The sequence below is a fragment of the Triturus cristatus genome, chromosome 6, assembly GCF_964204655.1.
Source record: "Triturus cristatus chromosome 6, aTriCri1.1, whole genome shotgun sequence".
In the NCBI taxonomy this organism is placed as follows: Eukaryota; Metazoa; Chordata; class Amphibia; order Caudata; family Salamandridae; genus Triturus; species Triturus cristatus.
The window spans coordinates 615,876,040-615,897,973 of NC_140589.1; the positions used below are offsets into that span (position 1 = coordinate 615,876,040).

The window sequence follows — 21,934 nt, forward strand, 5'->3', positions numbered from 1 at the left end:
TTCTTTTTTTTTTACTAATACCTTTGTAATATTAGGTACATGTGTTGATCCCTACTTTTGAGATTGGGCAACTTGTGAATTTAAAATATAGATTGGCACACATTTTATGTTTCTCGAAAGTTAACCACAAATTCACCCGTTAAACAAACACAAAGCACTTAGTTTTCGCAAAATAGTCTCCTTGTGTAATCTTTCAATCTTATCACCAAGTGCGAACCCCTTGACTTTTAATGCACCAGCTCCTGATAGCCTGCTGCCAATGTCACCCTCAGCTGAGATTATTTACTGTTAATGTATGCACTGAGAAGTAAATAATTTAGAGATCCATTAACTGATTGTACTCCATTGATGTTTATTATTAATAGGACCATTATCACCCAAGAGGTATATATTGGGGGGATTCTCTTTGCCAGGTCAATTTTTCAATGGGCAGGTGACAAAGATATGGCATAAGTAGCCTGCAATGTACACAGTCCAAGCACCTCTGACGTACAGGATCTGATAAGGAAACGTATATAAAGGTTTTCTTCCAGTTGTAATAGTTGTACAACTTCGCTGACATCACTAGCGTCAAGATGAAGCTCGTTCTCCTGCTGGTCTTGGCAGCCTGGCATCATGCAGGTAAGCTGATGAAGATAGTGCCAGTGCGATGAGCCATTTATAAGAAGGCTTAGACGCATACCACTATCATGACAACCATAATATCAATAGCTGATAGCTGTTATAATCCAGGGGATTTTTACTAAAATGTATATTTACACATTTGTACACCCTGCAGCTTCTAGAAAATGTACTTACAATTTCCCTACACAGTCAGTAAATGTACAAATATTGAGAATCTGAATGAATCCTGGTAGATCCCTTTTCTGCTTGGGGCGGTGTGACTGGAAGGGGTGTCATGGCTAGCAAGCACTGTGTGAACAAAAAGTGGCTTTAGATTTTTCAATAATAGCAATAGGTCTTTTATTAGATGGATGTGATTTGCAACAGAGTTGCCGAGGTGAAGGGCGGAGAGTGTGAATAAGTACCGAAACTCAATGCCACTTCAGAACACAGGAATCTGAGAAGGTTTGACCCAAGATGGCTAATGTATGCCCTAGGTAGGCAGCATGTTTTGTGTCAATCACTTTGTGGGTTATGAATTGATAGTTAATCTTTGGACTTGTTTTCATGCACAGTTAGTGGATTTGGTGAGAGTTCTCTATGAGAAAAGTAGCTCAACAGAGACCTTTGCCCTGGAAGACAACAACGGATTTAGGCCCTAGCCTTGCACTTGAGAGGGTTTCTACTTCAGGGACAAAGGTGTTGTTACTTGTGGGGGTCCCTGTCTATGTGGTTATGGAGGAGAGCAAAAGCATTCCAGCCCTTGGAAGGGGTTTTAGCATGAGAGCTGTAAGACCTACATACAGTCTTTTACAGCATTATTAATAACCAAAAAGAGCAACATTCATAATCAATACCAGGTGAGTGAAGCCCACCAAATGTATTTTATTTTAAAAGGGTTTAAATTTAAAGAAACAGCTTTCCCCCACTGCACTCTTCCGTGACACAATCGTTCATGGTATTCCCAGTGTTGAGGTCAGGATCACTTTGCATGTAGTCATTGTCCTTAGGCCCGCCCCGCAGCCCTTGATCGTGTTCAGGGGAGCTCCGCTTTCCCCCTGTTGCTGCGGCTCTGAAGGAAGCTATACATGGTAGCTTATAGGGTGTCGCAGGAGCTGAACACATCAACCATTTGTTTTTAAAAGCCACAGGAGGGATTCACAAAGTAGCAACTTTGTCAGTCTTGAAATTCTGCCTACTAATTTCACGAAGTTACCATATTTTAAGGATTCCTAAATATCACTAGGTATCCACACCTAAATTGTCCTCTAGTATTTGAACTTCTAACCATATATCAATGAATTTTTTGCAGAAGAAAATTCCCCCAATTAAGGGGTAAAGTCAAAATGTCCATTACTTTTTTTCACTTTTTCTTCCAATTGAGAAGATGTCTTTCAGGTTTTGTTTTGGAATTAACATTTATTGCCCCAAAACGTTGTGATAAACCATCGTAAACCACCATAGAGCTCAGATTGTGGGTGGGCTTATATTGGATTTGGCCAAATTTGATTAATTTTTTTGACGAAATTCCGCGAAATGCCCCGAAAAATTATGCAAAATGAGATGTGGGTCTACCATTTTGCTCTATTGCACGAACTGCATCCTTGTATCCACTTTGAATATAAAGGCACATTTTCTGCTAAAAGAAAGTGTAAAATCATGTGCAGTGTGAACAAAAGCCGCTGACGTTTGTTTCATTCTTGTTTGTCCAGACCTCCTTTGATAGCATTTTCTAATTAAATGCAATCTTAATTACGCAACATTGTGTAATAGCACAATCTCACACGTTTTGCAACAATCGTAATGTGAAATGCTGTAAATGACACAAGATTATACTGCTATACTGCTGCAAACAAAATTTCACCGACGCCTAGTTTATCATGTTCCCCTCAAACCAAACCCACATACAGCCTAAACCTACAACTGAAAAATATCCACCATACTTGCATATAATCCCTAGTAGTAACTTTAATTTGTAAATGTTAGCGATTGTTTTCATCATGATCTGCTGCTTACATCCACAAACAGCACTGATCTCATCTGAATTTAGGTGTAGGAAAATAATTAATCACTTTGAGAGCTTCTGTCCCATGTCCTTTGAAATTTCTCTTGACTTATGTCTTTCAGCTGCCTACCCAACAAAGGTCGAAAATATCAATGATATTATCAATGGATATGCCTGTGCCTATGGAAGCATCCCCTGGCAGGTACTTCTGACATACAAGACAGACAAAGGAGACCACTTCTGTGGAGGATCCTTGATCAATCAATGGTGGATCGTATCAGCAGCACATTGTCAGGGCATGTGAGTGTCTTTAACTCGGTTCATGCTAAATGTCATTGAAATATATATATTGTAATCTGTTATGTAGCGATTACAAGATCCACCGTATCTCACACATTTTTCCCTCTTGTGCCTTCCTGATAGGGAGCATTTATAAAGGCTCTTGGTGGGTCTGAGAAAGGCAAGAAGAACCAGTAACAGAACCAGTAGCACTGATTGGTTATTGGAGTGACTATTTTATGATTATACATATGGTATTTCCCAGAATTTACCCTGTTTTGGAGAGCAATGATTGCCTGTGAGACACACCTGTATCTTCAGAAATTTGTGAAGATGAATATGTTAATGCAAGGTCTTGATGAAAGCCTCTAAGGAAAGATGTTTTTCCAGGCAGATGCATTGGAGTTGAGTCGGCAGTAAGCTTTACTAGTAAGCAAAGCTCATGCAAGAAAATGTTTTTTGTGGGAGAGGGGAAAAGGTAGTTCTTTAGGACACACACATATAACATACCACAAATTAAATGTGGGTATTCAAGAAGACCACCTACAGAAAATCAGCAATGACTATAGGCCATCAACAAATAGATGCGTAGTCAAATCTGGACTTCAACACTTCTGCTCTCTTGCACAGACTCAACCTTCTGGATGGAGCTACAAAGATGATTCACAAATCTCTGCCTTGCTAACAGAATGTACATGACTTCTATTTGGTCCGGCCTTAGTGGAACACCCCATAAGATGATGCTGGCTTTTAGTTTCTTTGCTATAGCTAATCCTCATTCCAGTCTTTCAACTAGTCTGATGTCTGCATGATGTCTAGCATAGGTTTTGTACAGAAAGGATACCCTTCCAGTTGAAAGTGCTATGCTTTGACATAGTTTAAAACATTACAGCACACTTGCAAAGTTGGAAAGGTTTTGGCAAAAGAAAACCTTTCTCAAACAGTATGCCTCCCTCGTGTATATTTGTGGTGCAAAGATCTGTCTGCCTTTTTTAGAAGATAAGTCTTTGTATCAAAATCCATGGGTGGTTGCTTGCGTATGCCCATGTACCACCCATTGGAGGCCCCCTTCACTCATTAAAATTAGGAGCAAATGCCGAGGAGCTGCTTATATCGAGTGTTTATGAGTTTTCTCTGAGCATGCACTCTTGATTAGTGTGTTAGCTCTGAGCATGTAGTCATTCGTTTCTTCTGCTGCGAGTTCTCTATCTTGTGGTGTGCTTCTATTTTCGCCTTGCTTAAGTTTGAGCACAGGCTGTGATCAGCATATATACTCTGATCATACCGTAATGAGCTGTTTCTCTTGAACATGCTATATAGGTGTATTACATGAACTTGCAGTGATTTCTGGCACATGTTGTATGAGTCCATCTATGGAGTGCTTTTGTTGCCACTGAGTCATGCAGGAATGAATGCACGTGCTTTGGATGCAGACACTGATTAGAAAAGGACGCCTCATGGGAGAGCTTGCCCTCAAAAGAACGTGACATTATCTGCAAATATTAAAGGCCTGCTCATGTCAAGTACATAAGGTCTTCTCTGAGCATGCTCTGTTGATTGGTGTTTCTACCCCGAGCATGTCATGAAAAGGCTTTTGTGTTATGCATATGCTAATCGTGAGATCAGTTGTTATATGTGGCTGGGCACAGTGCTTGGCTCACATATTTTGAGCATAGTCCAATGTTTAGAACCTTTTCTTTGATCATGTGGTGGTGAGCTGTCACCATTGCAGATGCTCTACTGGTCTATTTATTTCTGTCTTTAGCAGGGCATGGTGAAGGGAAATAGGGCTCGAAATGCAAGCTGAGAGAACAGTAAAGACTCATGTTACAAATCGTATGAGTCCTCTTATGAGCGCATTCTTTGTAAGTGATTCATACTGGGATTGAATGAGCATTAAAAGGAGAAAGTCACTTATTAAAAATTGATGCCTCATTAAATGGATGTATGAATAGGCGAGTCGGTGGGTGAAGGCGCAGCAGCAGGAGTGGAGAATAGACTGCTGCCACCAACATCAGTTTAGCCATCTATGCACTCACCAATTGCCTTATTGGCTCATCCATCCTTATACTCATCTATTCATCCAGCCATCTGTCCTTGTATTCACGTACCCATTCACCCTTTGATGCAATCACCCATTCATATATATGTATACTCAGTCATCTCTACATTTATGCATCAAGTCGCTCATCCATCCTATGCCTACGTATGTTAACTGATACTATGCAAAACACTGGGTCTTGTCTTTTCTGTTTAAAAACACAAATAATTAAAGGTACATAATAATAGGCTATAATGTCTATAGGCAAGAGGGAGTGACTATAAGCACCAACCCTCCACCAACCAGTACGTTTTATTTTAAGTTAATCATACATTTTGGGAGTAGACAACTGTGCAGATAAGAATTCCTTACTGGCTATCATCTTCTCCTTCCCTTTCCTCAACCGCATGATAATCTGTTTACTCTCATGCGCATTGTGACCAGACAAGAGGAAGTGGCCAGACAGAGATGAGTGAATGCTTGGCACTGGCACAGGCAGTCATTTCTTTCTAGTACTGTACTGTAGGCGGGGCTATCCTCCTCCGCAGCAACCCCCCCAAAATCGGTGCATTGTGCTCTATAACTCTTATACCTCTTGGGCTTAAAATAATGAAATCAGGGGCACGCAGCCCTGAGATGGCATGCCCTTACCTGGAAGATTTGGAAAAATAGGACCACTTCCCCACTACTCTTCTCCTCCCCGACTGATTTCAATTCAATAGACTCTCATAAATGTAATAATGGTTTGTAGACTTCCCTTATGTTCACTGACTCACCATAAAAACATCTACAAGTAAGAAGTTGAAGAAGCGTGAGACTTCTCAAAGGCTGCCACTTATGGTCTGACTTCCTCACATAAGAACTTGTCAATTAATTTATTTATTCCCATTGATCCTGTCAGTGTTTCGCGATCAAACAGATGTTGGCAAAGGCAATAAGATGCAACTTCCTATGGGGCTGCACTGAGGAAAAATGCATACTCCCTAAACACATGACCCATTGTCCACATATGCAGAAATATTCAGGAAGCTCCTAATCTCCTTTGGATTTCACAGTATGGAAATACATAAATATTAGCTCATGTCCCAGATGGGAAACAGCCATTACATCGCATGCGTTTCAACGCATGCATTACATTGCGGTTGTTGCAACAACCGCGTTGTTACATCGCAGTACATTACAACACAAGTTGTTACATCGACTTGCTGTAGGGGGCGCGCTAATCTAAGGAATAGTATAATTTACTATTCTAACACCTTCCCTACTGTTGCACACAGTGGGGTTGGAATACTAAATTACACTATTCCTAAGTCAAGCGCGCCTCCTACAACAAGTCGGTGTAACGACTTGCATTGTAATGTACTGCGATGTAACTACGTGGCCGTTGTAACAACCGTGTTGTAATCACATGCGCTGTAAATGCATGCGATGTAAGGTGCTTTATTCGTCCCAGACATATGTGGTGGGGAAGGACATAGAACCAATGCTCCTTTTGAGGCTAAACTACTTGTAAATAAACTACTGAACACTCAGTCTACTGACTGCACATCCATGGGTGTTGGAGAAGGTCACAAACCAAACCCTCTCTCTGGGACTCTGAACTTTAAGTAAAGCCATAACTGCTGAGCACAAAGACCACTACTCTACTCTGAAAACAACAAACAGACTATTCTCTGTCGAGTAGAAGTGTTGTCAAAGCCAAGCGGCCATGAATATGATAGACTTTAAAACAGAGTCCACAAACAGGGAACCTACCTCTCAATGTCCCAGATCATCAGCCCAGGTCATAGATTTTAGGTTTCCGCTCTTGACTATTATCAGATTTAAATCATGAGGATGGCTTCCACTGTAGACAGAGCCAGTATAACCCTTCAGGGCGGTTGATCTGTTTTTGAAAGCCTTTAGAGGGCAAGATTGCGACCTGTCTTTGCATTTTGCTACAAATCTAGGTGTGGTAAAACCTAGGAACTTGGAATCTAACTTCTGTTGAAAACAGGAGTTTACTCTCACTGATACCACAAACATGTGGAAAAATCAGAAAAAATGTCAACGGCACTGGGGCAATGATGCGTTTCTGAAATATTTTCTACATTACACGGTGGCCTATAAAATCTCAAGAAATAGCATCCTAAAAATGTACATACTCTGCACTATTTTCTCCTTCTCTTTTGACTCCACATACACAACATTACTACCTACTTTTCTTGCAACTCCGTGTGCATGCATTACATCAATCTCTACCTCTTCTCACAACTTTTCTTCTATAAGTCTACTTCTTACTCTGATATTTAACGTATTACCTTCTGTTTCTATCATGAATCTTGTCCTCACCCTGTGAACGTCTCTGCATCCCACAAGTTGCCACTCGCTACTGTCCTCAATATTTCTTCAGGTCCACGAGGTATTTTCTCCAAGGTGCCTCTCCCTCCCTATGCCTCTATCTCGCCCTCCATCCTTTTCTCTCGCTCACTCTATGCATTTCTCTCTTTTATTTTCATCAATGTTTTTTCTTTGGTAGACCTGGTACAATGGTTGCTCGCCTCGGTGAACATATGATCTCTACGAATGAAGGCACTGAACAATTTATTAATGCTGCTAAGCAAATTCCGCACCCGAATTACAACCCTAAAGTTTTTGATAACGACATCATGCTGATCAAGCTAGCCCAGGCGGCACAGTACAACCAGTACGTCTATCCGATTCCACTTCCATCCAGCTGTGTGCCCGCCGGCACCTGGTGCACTGTATCCGGATGGGGAAATACATTGACCAATGGAGGTAAAATGGAGCAATTCTATATGTTCATGTCTATGTAAAGAGCTGCATGATGCCTGTTTTGTATTTGTGTAGCATTGTAGCCGTTGTGCTTGTTTTTGTGCACATTGCTGCCCCTTTGTGTGTGTATGTTCTTCAGTATAAAATGTAAGTAGAAAAGTTAAAATTAAAAGGGATCAAATCTTAATATTTACTTGTTTTTCATATATTGCTCCATGCCACACATCTATATTTTCTAGGTGCTGCAAATAGCTGGTATTACTAGTACCCAATTCAAAGGTTCTCTAATTACCACCCTGAAAAGCATGGAAGGGTGAGCTGCCCTTTCTGGCATTCCAACCTATGATCTGAGGGCCCGCCAGTCTTCAGAGAGAGCATTTGGCTTTTTGAGGGAATTTGAAAATGGTATTCCATGCTAAGCTGGAGGAAAGAACAGGGCATCTTCATTTCCGAGCAAACGGGTTTTGTTAGTTTCAAACTCAAAACCATGTTTTGTGCGAATGCCTTCACAAGAAATATGACCAATGTATCTAACGAGCTACAAAATATACTGGTGGTTTCCCCATTGTTCCATCATATAAATGTCGGCCATCTTTTGCTGGTCTTACCTTGAAATGTGAGCACGGCAACCATCTGGTCGTTCCTTTAGGCTCTGATATCCCAAGAGGATCCAACCCTGATTGTCACCAAGCTGATCTCTCACAAACAGCTGTCCGCCCCACAAGTCTGCAATCCTCATATAAAACTATTGTGATTTCACTACTCACTTGTGATATGAAAATGACACGGGTGCTCTAATATACTTTACTGTAGTACGTATGCGGTATCTCTACAGTATTTGTAATGGGACCAGTAATCCCTTACTTTCTTAGCTGCTAAAATAACTCATTGGGTCAGTATCCCTGCTACTGAGATATCTGTGTGACTTGCACATCAGAGTTTAGAATCTCAGCAGGATAAATGATTTCCACCGGCATAGGTAAAACTAAGATTGGGCGTATACCACACTATGAAGTCACAATAGGGTGGCAGCAAGCACTGCAAATAAAATAGTTGTTGTATAACTGAAATGTTGAAAATAATGTAATGTTGTATAATATACCAGATCTGAAAAATGCAAATACTGAAATGAAATGAAATGAAATGAAATGAGTGTGCAGGTCCTATGATCCCAGTTCAGTAATTGTGCCCTGAATCTCTTGTATCAGAGATAAGCACACCTTTCTATTGACAGGGTGTGACCACTGCATCCAGAGAAAAGTGTGGGCGATCAAATGGATTACACTTCTCTATTGCCTACTACTGCCAACATTTGTCAAAGATGTGATGTGAAATATCCATTTTAGATGAGACACTTTTAGCTAGTCAACTGCCAGTCAGATGTTATCTATTCAGAGGCTCTCAGTATAACTGCAGTTCTAAAAGTTATGGTGCAACTACTGAACTGCATGACCACAGAGTAAATGATTATAGTGCAACACACAATATGCCTGTGGTCTTTACAAACAAATTTGAGAAGATTATAGATAAATTCTTCAACTTATAGGCAAGTGCAACAACAAAGATTTGTACTGGCAGGTTTGGACAGTGGGGCCATGTTAAGGATTTTAGAGACCCTGGGCAAAATGTATTTTAGGGTCCCCTGTCCGCAACAACCTTGAATTAAGTACCCATTTTCAGCTAATTCAACCCCTCTGAGGCCAAATAATATTGAATTAAATGATAAACTTTCAGAAACGGGGGCCGGCAAAACCAGCAGAAACTTCAAGCTACTTGTGCCTGCCAACCACACTGCACCAAAGTCAAGTTTGAGCAGGCACTGATCAAGACATTCTCGTTTCAATAACAACAAAAAATCTGGATTTCAGTGTGTAATCAACCTCTTGTTTCCTCTGTAAGAAAGGCAGGAAGTTGGTTTAAATTCAGTGGATGTGTAGTGGTTTAGTGCATAGTATAAAAATAAGACATATGCACATATTGTTTGAAATTCTAGCTTTGATTGTTGGATATTCAAAATCACAAATAATTCCCCTCTCATAATTAGCAACACTACACAACTCTGCAACATTGAAAATCAAAGCACTGCTCTCGAGATTTTCATCATGCCATCGGTTGAAATCTTTCTGCCTGTTCCCTCATCCCCTCTTTCTAGGGATACACTTTTCTAGCTAGACAATGACTTCTGACTGTGTTGTGTGAAAGAAACGGGAGGAGACAGAAGACAGGAGACTGGTTAAGAGAATGGTAAAGTGAGAGAACTGAAGTAGCTGGAGAAGGGAGGTTGAGATGACAGAGTGAAAGGGATGTGAGGTTGAGACAGAAATGAAGAAGACAGATTTGAGGAGTCTAGAGAGTTTTGTGGTCTTCTTTGCCTCCTTCTTTGGACTGCTGTCAGAAGCCTTTGTAGGGCCCTGGGAAAAAAAATATTGATGGCCTCCGCCCTGGTTTGAAATCTAAGGAACACCTCCGAAGAACGAAACAATTTTCAGGGGAAAGAGACAACACAGTATTCGGCCCCACCTAGAGCTGTGGCCAGGTTGGCTGCATTATGAAGAAACAAGTCAGGTCTGCCTTTCTTTTAGTTAAACATATATTGTAACGGGAGGACAGGGCCCAAAAAAGTGAGGGGCCCATGGGCAAGTAGCCACAGTAGCCCTCCTATTCTGATGGCCTTGCATCAGACTTCAAGCAGGTATGGTGAGCAATACAAGGCGGGTGGGCGTAATTTCAGCAGGGCGTCCCGCTTAGTCCTAGCCTTGAGGAAGCATGCAGCATGCCGCTCCCTATCCATGACGCACTTTCAACGGGTGCTCGCACTTCTTTGTAAATGTAGGTCTCCTCGGTGCTGGAAGACGGCTCCATCTTCTATGTCTGCTTTCCAGCAGTTGATCACCACTCCAGTACCAATGAGTACCAGGGCATCTTCTGAGTTCAAAAACCCAGGAACAGATATTCACTCCTCAAAGAGGATGGTGGGTAAAAGAGGCCTTGCCCACCACTGGGCAATAAGTTTTGGAGGAGTCTGCCCTATTCGGAAACCTGGTGTATCATCTTCACATAAGCTCTGTGGATAAAGCAGCAAGGGGAGGGAAAAAGATGGGGGACGATCTGTCAATGACACTTTTCTGGCAGCGAATGCCATGCTCACTCTTATATTCACTCGCGGTTCATGCGCACATCTGACTTCACTGTTCCAGTCATTAACTGTTATTGCAAAGACAATCTACCTAATGCTTGTAAACATCCACAGTCATTAAAAAATAAAAATAAACTAGTCATTAAAAAATAAACACGAATATGCCCTGTTTCTAGGGATCACTGGATTTACTATTTCTCAGGGATGAGGAGATTGGCAGGAGACAGACTTGGAGTATCTAAGGAGAAAATGTGTTGTTTAGGAAGACATTCAATTTCTATTTGGAGCATCGCCCCACCAAAAAACATGAACTATTATAAACACATGTCAAGACCACAGTTTTACAAACGAGACCACTCGTGTGAGCAACGCAGAACCCGCCCATGTTTGAATGTATTTATATTAGAGGCAGGCGGGCTGAACCTGCTCTTCCAATCCTCTCTAACACTCTCCGAACTCCAAATAAGTCTCACTGCGATTCGATCCCTTCAGTCACGTGTTTGTCCCCGGGCCATGCAGAGCCTCATCGAAGATCTGGTCCCTTCGGATTCTTGGGTCCCCCAGTGGCCCTCCCTCCCCAGCAAAGCTCATCTGGACCCTCTCTTTTACCCCAAGTCTGCCCTCAGGTCCTACTTCTACCAGCAGCCCCACTGCTGCCCTGTCCCTCCTATGAACCCGTTGCCCCCCTAAAATAGGTGTGCACCCCGAGCATCGACCCCAGAATACCGATCCGACAAAATATCAAACAACGAAATGCTTAAGTAAGTAATCTAGATTTTCTTTACCTAACTCCACCTATATATACCTACGCAGTACATATATCTTCAAGGTATGTAGATGTAAGGATATTAAATCTATACTTCTCTGTATGCACTTACCTCTCGATGGGGCATATTATCAAGACAGGCGATAAAATTATCTCCGCTTTAGCGGCAGAAAACTACCGCTAAAACGGCGATAATGGGCTTGATAATATGCTCTATGGAATTCCAATTGAAGCCCATGTTAGAGGTGAAGGACATCTAACCTGAGCTTCAATTGGAATTCCATAGAGCATTTTATCAAGCCCATTATCCCCGCTTTAGCGGCAGTTTTCTGCCGCTAAAGCGGCGATAATTTTATCGCCTGTCTTGATAATATGCCCTGATGTTTTGTTCTTTTAATAGTCTGACCTGGATATTCTTGTACCACGATATTTGGCGTCAATATTCAGTAGTACAATACTTAAAATTGCAATGTTTAATAATGTATATAGTGTCAATATGTGTACTGCCTCATAAAAGTGCTGTCTGGATGGCTTAGCGTTCCTGGTTCACAAAGGTAGCTTAAACTTTTATGTATGATTATAATTTTTTTATCATTCACAAACTACTTGTTTAGTTTAACTAATAGTTATTTTACCACACATAAAAAGATAGGGCTGTCCTATCTTTGTATGTGCGGCGTTCTCCAACCTGACTGTGGAATCTCCGCAGTCATACAATTGCTATTAGTAAAATTAATCTTGTAGTTTGTGAATACCAAAAATAGTAAACTTGCACAAAAGTGTATGTTTACCTTTGTGAATGAGGCTCAGTTAGTTTATTACTTAGGGCTGTAATCTGGTGTGTCCTGTAGGTTATGAGTACCAGGTGCAACTCGGCCTTTAATGCTTTGGAGGATGAAAACTTGAGGTCAGCCATATTCTATAATAGTCTATTATTTCCACCGCTTAGAAACAGCAACAAACGGAGGCAAGGAGCACAATGTAAAATAAGGTATCATTATTCATTGATAGTCATCTGCTTATGCTGACATTTCTCAGCTTCCATCCTTAGATCACACTGTTTTAGTTTGCCCAGTGTTTCTGTGAGAAATGCTCCAGCCCCAAATAAATGATACATTAACAGTGGTGTCTTTTCTTCTTCCAGTGAATATTCCAAATGCTCTTCAGTGCCTGAATCAGCCGACCATCTCCAGTGCACAGTGCCAGCAGGCCTATCCATCTGAATACACAAACAACATGATGTGCTCTGGCTACATGCAGGGCGGGTGGAGCACTTGCCAGGTAAGAGGGGCCGCTGCATGTGGTTGCAACATATTAGGTCATGTTCCACATTACAGACCAGGTGCCTGGAACATGCTTGGGACACCTCGACAGTACTGGAATATTTCATGAGTGCCACTGCAGAATCGATGCCATTTTACAAAATTATTGGAAAATATCCCTCATTTTTAAATTTTTCTTGGCCAAAAGAATCATTTCTAGCCTCTGCATATGAAGTTGAGCCCACAGCCATTCGATTACGGCCATTTGGGATGGGTATTTTTGCTCCATCAAGTTCAAACATCAATAGGCAGCATAGGGTGGACTTGACGGACAAATAATGCCCAATTACTTACTGGTAATCTTCTATACTCTCGCTTCTACTCTTCCTCATGGTAGTCCTATCTCTGATCGTAACTCCACCCCTGAGATTGCCAGCTTGTAACCATAATGCTTCAATTTATTTTTTAAATTAGCTAAACCTCCCTCTATGGGAAAAGAAAGAGGGTCAAACTCATACAAGAAGTCTGCAAGTTAATAAGCAGAAATCAACAGATCAATGCAACCACGGTGACACTTGGAGAGGAAGCAGTTCTGGGATAAGGTACAGTAGGGCCCAGTGTATTGAAGACCACGACAGGTGACTGGGCATTGTCACGTAATCCCTCTTTCTCATCGCAGTCCTTATCTATCTGGACAGAGCAAGCAAACCGAGGTGTATTACACTGTAATATGCAATGTAGAAACAACAAAGAAAAAAACTAGAACAAATAAGTTAAATCCCAAGGATCAAAAACACAAGAGTCAGCCAACCAATAATGAAGCACTCAGTGGAAAACAAAGGCGGGAAACCCCCTTTCAGCAGAGCCTGCCCACTGTCCTGCACAACAAAAGACTGATAAGAATGAGCATCTGTCTGAGCAGTCAGAGACATACTACTCAAAATAGACAATGCAAAAGGAAACACATCACACAATCGCCAGGTCCACATAAAACAAAAGAGCCCGGAAGAAGCCAAGCAGCCCTACCATTGTAAAGCAGTGGCTAAATACTAAAGCTTCTGGAAGGAGTGTAAGGGAGAACCCAAGCATAAAAGGCCAGGACAATAAAGCAACTAAGCCACAGAAGTTCCAAAAGTAGTCCAGCAGATCAATCATTATGCTGGCCAAACAAACCAAGTGACGGTCTTCACCAAAAGGACCAGTCAACAAAGGTAGACCAGAGAAACTTGATTACTAACTGGGACTACCAGCTGCAACCCAATGGATTGCTAGCAAAGGCCAAAGCTGCTAGGAATTCAAAAAGAACAATTGATGGAAAGAATGCTGAACAATGTCAAACATCCTCCCTAGTATAGATATCTGGGCCCAAATCCATCGCTTTTTGCTCCCCATGCCATTCCAGTTTAAACCCAGCCATATGCAAACCAGTCTTGACCCTGCTCCCCATGGAAACAGTACAGTCCACACTGCCAGGCCAGATCCTCACTGGACCGGAAACAAGAATCTTGGAACCAGTTTCAAGGTATCACTCCTCATCAGCCAGGCTAGCTTGACTCCAGTGGCATGGCGAGCACTGGACCCACGCTTGGCCATAACCATTCCACTCAGAGTGACAAATGAAAAACAACAAATGATGGACAGAATGCTGAACAATTTCAATCATCCACCCAAGTACAGAGATCTGGGTACAAATCCATCGTTTTTTGCTCACCATGCCATTCCAGTTTAAACCCAGCCATATGCACATTAGTCTTGACCCTGCACTCCATGGGAACCGTCCAGCCCAAACTGCCAGACCAGGTCCTCACTGGACCGGAAACAAGCATCCTGGGACTGGTTTCAGGGTATCACCCCTCATCAGCCAGCTAGCTTGATTCCAGTGGCATTGAGAGCATGGGACTAACGTCTGGGCATACCCCTCCCACTCTGGGTGACAAATGCAAAAAGAGCAATTGATGGACAGAATGCTGAACTATGTCAAACATCCACACCAGTACAGAGACCTGGCCCCAAATCCATTGCTTTTTTGCTCACCATGCCATTCCAGTTTATATCCAGCCATATGCAAATCAGTCTTGACCCTGCACCCCATGAGAACAGTGCAGCTCGAACTGCCAGGCCAGGTACTTACTGAACCGGAAACAAGCATACTGCAACCAGTTTTAGGGCATCACCCCTCATCAGCCAGGCTAGCTTGACTCCAGTGGCATGGAGAGCACAGGATCCACGCCTGGGCATACCCGTCCCACTCTGGGTGACAAAGACAAAAAGAACAATTGATGGACAGAATGCTGAACTATGTCAAACATCCACCCCAGTACAGAGATCGGGGCCCAAATCCATAGCTTTTTTGCTCACCATGCCATTCCAGTTTAAACCCAGTCATATGCAAATCAGTCTTGACCTTGCTCCCCATGGAAACAGTCCAGCCTGAACTGCCAGTCCAGGTCCTAACTGGACCAGAAACAAGCATCCTTGCACTGGTTTCAGGGTATCACCACTCATCAGCCAGGATAGCTTGACTCCAGTGGCATTGAGAGCACTTGACCCACGTCGGGACATATCCATCTCACTCGGGAGACTAAATACAAATAAAGCAATTGATGAACAGAATGCTGAACAGTGTCTACCATCCACACCAGTACAGACATCTGATCCCAAATCCATTGTTGTTTTGCTCATCATGCCATTCCAGCCGTATGCAAAACAGTTCACCTATCTCTCAATGGGATGGATAGTCAGTTTGTTGGAGAGTGTCCTCTGTCTCAATTGGGACGGAGTACCATGTCTGCCAAACTCTAAATCAACCTCTTACTTTTTAGACTTTCGTTTCACATTCCTTCACGTTTACAGAGTGTTTTAAAATTTTCATTTTTCAATGTTGCTTTTTTATATTTATATATTTTATTAATCTGCGAATACTATTTAATGATTTAAACTTCTGCAGACCCCCCGATTAGGCCTAAAGGTCCTTCTGGGGTCCGTGGACCCCAGGTTAAGAACCGATGGCTTGAAGTATTGTTCTGTTGTGCTGTCTTTTCAGTTCAACACATACAATGTACATCCCAATCCTTCTGGTTGGAAACCTGAGCAAAACACAAGACTTCAAGTCTTTAGGAATTTGCAAAAATTCACAGGATTGCTTTTAACTTTCATTTAATTTAACCTTGTAGGCTCCGATATCAGAATTATTTCTTCAAATAACACTTCCTGGTAATGACATTACACACTTTTTCTTGTACCAGATACAGTGAAGCAGAGCCAGACTTTCACGATGGGCACAGCACTATCTTTCCAAACCAGCCTATCTCTGAGGAGTTAAATACCCACACCAAGATCCACCACCTTATCTACCGATTGGTGCATTTGGCTAACACCCACTTCAACTTGGGAGCAGGCATTCCATGGTCTTATCTTTCCATTACAACAACCTTACTGTTATTTAACCAAAGGGACTCTCAACAGTTTATTTAGGATTCTATAATTTACGACAGTTCATCCAGGATTCTATAATCCTGGGGTGCATTTCTAGCCCAGTCCTTCCTAACTAAGAAAGGCAGGCTCTGCCACCTTGGCCTTTGAATATAGGACCGTGAATTTCTTCTCATGACTGGTATGAGGTGATCAGTTGTGTTTAAAGCAAATATTACCATGTGAACTTCTGCAGGGTGAGGTTGTACTTCAAAATACTTGAGAGGGCTGCAAGAGCCCTAGATATCTTTCTGATTACCTATTTGCCTTCCAGCTACTGCACTCAATCAGAAACAGGCACCCTTCCATCAATAATCCTGTGGTACATAACAGACTTCTGCCTGTCAAGCCGATGTCGAACAATCAGGACAGAATAATAAATACACAGACGAGAACACTTACAACTAATGCTGTTGCATGAGTAACAGAGATCAAAGCAAGTTTTTGAAGGCAATGCTGATAATGCACGTACATTTCTGGAAATGGCCTGGCACAAATGTATGGTCAATATGAGGTCTCTTTAAGCCGTGCCCTGGTGGAGTTGGGTCATGTCCACCTGGGCCCCATCAGTGTGAGCTCCCTATCAAGGGGTCTGTTAGACCTGGCATCCTTGGCATAGTTTCCTCCTAACTCTTTGCCTTCTGACCTCTTGTTTTTGACTGTTTTTGCTGACTTCATTTTGCTGACTGTAGGAATCTGTGCACTATTTCACTGCTAGCCAGTGTTAATGTGCTTGTGCTCTTTAACTAAAGCATGGTAGCATTGGCTTACACACAATTGGTATATTTGATTTACTTATAAGTCCCTATTAAAGTGCACTCATGTGCCCAAGGCTTAGAAATCAAATGCTACTAGTGGGCCTGCAGCACTGATTGTGCCACCCACTTAAGTAGCCCTTCAGACATATATCATACCTGCCACTGCAAAGTCTGTGTATTCATTTTTTAAACTGCCATGTGGACCTGGCAAGTGAACCTACTTGCCAGTCCCAAACCATCCTTTTTTTTATTACATATAGGTCACCCCTATGGTAGAACCTGGACAGACCATGGACAAGGTGCAATGTATTCAAAAAGTAGGGCATGTACTTTTAATTTTTACATGTCCTGGTAGTGAAATGCATTAGGATTGCCTTATGACATTTTATGAGGGTAGTTTCCAATTGGTAAAAGATAGGAAAACCAATTTTGGTGTCTCTGGACTCACAATTTAAAAGTGCAATTTATGGCAAAGTTGGTTTTTAAATTGCAGTTCTGAAAATGCCACTTTTAGAAGCATATAACTTTTTTTACTTTTAGAAAGTTGGCATTTTCTTACTTAAACCATTTAGTGCTTTCTGCCTGTCTCTGGAATACATGCCTGGGATGGGTGACAGCTGGCATCCTGCATTCCCTCCAGACAGCCGCACACAAAGGAAAGGTAGATGTGACTGAGTTGTCATCTTCATGTTGATGGGTCCTCCTGAAGGATGGGAGGAAGGAGTTGACACTTTACACCTGAAAGGGCTGTGCTGTGTCCCCACACAAAGGGTTGCATACCCCCCTGTAGTCCGTCTGGAGCCAGGGCAGGAAAGGCAGGATCTTGTGCACTTCAAAACATCTCCTTGAAGTGCCCCTAATTCTAAGCCCAAACTGGGTATAAGTACTGGGCCTCTGATCCCACTAACAAAGAACACTTCTGGAACTGAGAACATTTTACCAGGAAGAAGGACTGCTTTTCTGCCAGGAGGGACTGCCACTTTGCTGAACTGCTTTGCTGTGTTGGCCTGCTGCTTCTTGCCTGGAAGTGAGAAGGAGTGGACCTGCTCTCTACATCCTAGAACCTAAGTTTCCCAAGGGGCTTGTTGGCTTGCCTCCTGTTGCTGAAGTCTCACGGATATCAAAGAATTCACTTTCATCTGCAACTCAGTACATGGACTTTACTTGCTGTAAGTCTTGCTCTGCCAAGTGGTGCTAATCCAGTCCATGGCCCTTGGAAGTGTGTTTAATGTATTGCCTTTGCAAGAACCTGTGCATCGATGCCACTGCGGCGATCGATCGGAACCAACGCATCGCCTGCTGTGAGATGGAGATCGATGCATCACCGCTGCTCAGGGAACTGGGACTGGCGCATCGCACTCGGAAACGCCGCATCGCCTCCGTAACCACTGCTTTGGTACTAGCGCATTGCCGACACTGCGTGGAGAAGATCAAAGCATTGCCCCTCCAGCATGGATAAACTTAAAGCGTCCCATCTGGAACCACTGCACTCTGGAATCTGGGCTTCGTCCATGGAACAGATGCATTGCCACTACTGCGTGGAGAAATCCGGCGCATCATCTCAACTGCATAGGAATTATCAACGCATCGCTCGACTGCACCCTGCATTTCGCACTGAGACAAGGGTTAAGGTACTTTTGCCCAGCGGGTCGTGTGTGGGTCCTGTAGCCAGCTTGCGCTCCATCGTGGGGGCCTAACTCTTGACTTTGTCCCGGTCCACTGTGACCAATTAACTCTTTGAGCGCTATTTGTTTCAAAGTGCTATTTTTGCATTGAATCATTTAAAAATCATATCTCGACTTCTACTGATTGGATTTTATTTGTTTTGTTCTTATTTTATTTTCAAAATCATGCTCTATTTTTGTAAACTGGTGTGGAGTCTTTTTGTGGTGTTTTCACTGTGTTACTGTGTATTGTGTGAACAAATACTTTACACATTACCTCTTACATACACCTGACTGCTCTCTGCCAGGCTCCCAGAGGGTGAGCACAGGTTAATTTAGAGTATTTTACTGGCTTACCTGACTAGGATTGTGGTTCCTGCTTGCACAGGGTGCATACCTCTGCCAACCAGAAATGCAGTTTCTAACAGGGTAATACTGTAATTCTCTGCACAGTCTGTGCTGGTGCCCGAAGTGCCATGGCATTGATGAGTTCAGCCTCAATAGCTGCTGCGGTGGAAGCACTGCCACCGCCTGGCCCAGCCACCGCCTTGTGGCATGTTCTGAGTTTAATGCTGGCGCGGCAGGGATTTGTTAGCAAAAAATATTAGTCAGCAAGACGGGAGGACTTATAGTAAAAACACACAGCAGGTCATTTGCTAATGTTTTGCGCCTGCGCTCGCATGAATCATGATGAAACAAGGAACATGATCGATTGGCAAGGAGGGGAGGGTCTCGTCAATAGATACATGGGTTTATGCCACTATGCATGGGGGAAGTGACGCTTGTCCCATCCCGGCCTGGTAGGTCCGAGTGTTAATGTGGGCCTGCAACATCTGCAAACAATGCATACACCAACGCAATGGAGAATATGGGCTTTGTGCTACAATTGTAAGCCGTGTATTTACAATATGATACACTTCATTTTTTGGTACTTTTGGGCGACGTTAAAAATACGATCAATGTTTCAGTGCTAGAGCATAAAGTATCCACAGTGGCCTAATCCAAAATGGTGGGACCTCCCTGCAGAATGGGCTCAATGGGGGGCCAACATTTGAGCGCCCCCTAAATTGTAGGAGCCTGCTCGGTGAAGCAGAGTGGCTTTCCAGAGCGTTTAACTATTTCTTATCCGATGCCATTGCACGCATTGCGAAAGGAAAGCAATGTCAGGGCGTAGAGGGCGAGGGACCTCCGTTATGCCCCTGAGAATCCCCATGCCATATATCATAAGGATACCACGAGAGCCAGAGGTGTTCTGCGGCCATATAGAAGTGTCTCGTAGCAGTGACTTGCAAAATCTTTTAATGTGCGACAAAGATCGTTTTATTCCTTGTAATGCATGGCCGCACCCATGAACCTTTCCCCAATCACTACTTGGTCTCTTCCCCATCATATGAAATAAATAGTATGGTTGAAGAATTGGATAATAAATTAGGAATATGCACAGGGAAAATAAACACGTTCGAATACAACCTATAATTTCTTAAAAAACAGAATATAAGCAGTTTAATATGTCACTGTCAATGTCTGTAGTTCAGAAAGTGTGGCAACAGGAGAAAGATTTGTGCTTACAATACTGCCATTAATGTTTCCTTATCCACCAATGTTTGTTAATTTTGTAGCGAAGAATAATTCAGAGGAAAGGGGTCTGAAACAGCAGTTGTAATTCTGCGGCGTGACATGTCTTTGACACAGTCTGCTGGCTCTAGTTGTAGGCGTTGTGACGTCACTATTCAACTGTGATAATTTATTAGAGTAGTGATGTCACTATTCGACTGCACCTGGTATGAACTGATGGTAACAAGCTAGAAAGAATCTGACTGATTACATCGATTAGCTAATAAATGAACTAACCAATAAATAAGGTATCTCACATTTTCTACAGGAAATCACTGCACATTTAATTATTTCGAAAATTTGAGATCAAGCAGGCTACCCACCAGCCCTGTTACGTTCAAGGTACATATATCACATTTACTAATGCACAGTCTCTCTGATTCCATTACAGGGAGATTCTGGAGGACCACTGGTGTGCAACGGAGAGCTTCAGGGAATTGTCTCTTGGGCTTATAATTGCGCCCAGGCAGGCCACCCAACTGTATTCACCAAAGTCTGCAACTATAATTCATGGATCTATCACGTCATGTCTGAAAACTAATACATGGAAAGTGTGCAGGCAATATTCATGACGGTTCCTTGTAAAAATGTCATAAGGAAGTACACACGTATTAACAAACGCTTAATACCAATACCCTCCATAATACCAGTGCTTAATTTGTAAATTCGTAAGTGCCAGGGCCCTCACCAGGAGTCCACTGCAGCTTGCAGCACTTACTGCCCCTGCCAGAGCTGCCAATAACAGTACCTACGCAAACACTAGCCATCTCAATCCTACAAGTGTGACAATTCAAACTATTTCAGGCCCCCAAAGCTATAAGAATGGCTTGTGAGGCTGTTGTAGTTGTTTTAATGTCTGTTTAATTTATAATCAACTGCTTTTCTGTTCATCACTAAATTAGATATACAGTGCCACCTTTTGGCAGACTGTAATAAGTGCCGGTGTTGACAATTAAGTCCTGGTGCCAAGCACCGGAAACCACTGGCTCAAGTTAAGCACTGCATAATATCCATGTATGATTCAACATGTTATACCTCAGGGGGGAATTAGATGTTGATACGTGATGTTGATACGTGCTTTATGGCTTCCAATATGTCACCATTTGTATCAGGTCATCATGTTTGTGGGCATTGCACTTCAAACCCAATATGAAAGAGAAACAAAGCCTTTATGCACACAACATACTGTCGACGTGCACATTTGTCATATCACTGAAACATATTGTGACATTTCCAGTCATGCATACTGTACAGAAGATGTAACCCTATATTTACAGTTTAGCAGTAAATTACATATTGTGTGCAAATTAAATGTGCCTTTGTACTTCCCCATTAAAGGTATTTCGGCAAGCACCCCAGTATATTCATTTCTGATACACGCTATGCATGCTTGTGTGTGGTGGGCTGCAGCCTGAGTGTGTTGGAGGTGCTGTCTGTGAGAGTGTAGTTGGAGCTGCAGTTATGAACGGTGGCTAAAGAACGGTGATGTATCAAACCCAGATCTGTTGACTGGGTGTGAGTGTTTGATTGGTTCTGATGCTCCATCCATCGCCACCCCTT

The 21,934-nt window shown here is 42.5% G+C and overlaps 1 protein-coding gene across 1 annotated transcript; it reads left to right on the forward strand.

Moving 5' to 3' along the window:
* The first annotated feature begins 478 nt into the window (after window positions 1–478).
* LOC146817645 (trypsin-like) lies at window positions 479–21,727 on the forward strand. Its single transcript, XM_085611106.1, has 5 exons — window positions 479–621; window positions 2,731–2,908; window positions 7,447–7,706; window positions 12,750–12,886; window positions 20,766–21,727. The coding sequence occupies exons 1-5, from the start codon at window positions 576–578 to the stop codon at window positions 20,913–20,915; spliced, it is 771 nt and encodes a 256-aa protein (XP_085467232.1). The 5' UTR covers window positions 479–575; the 3' UTR covers window positions 20,916–21,727.
* The last annotated feature ends 207 nt before the right edge of the window (window positions 21,728–21,934 follow it).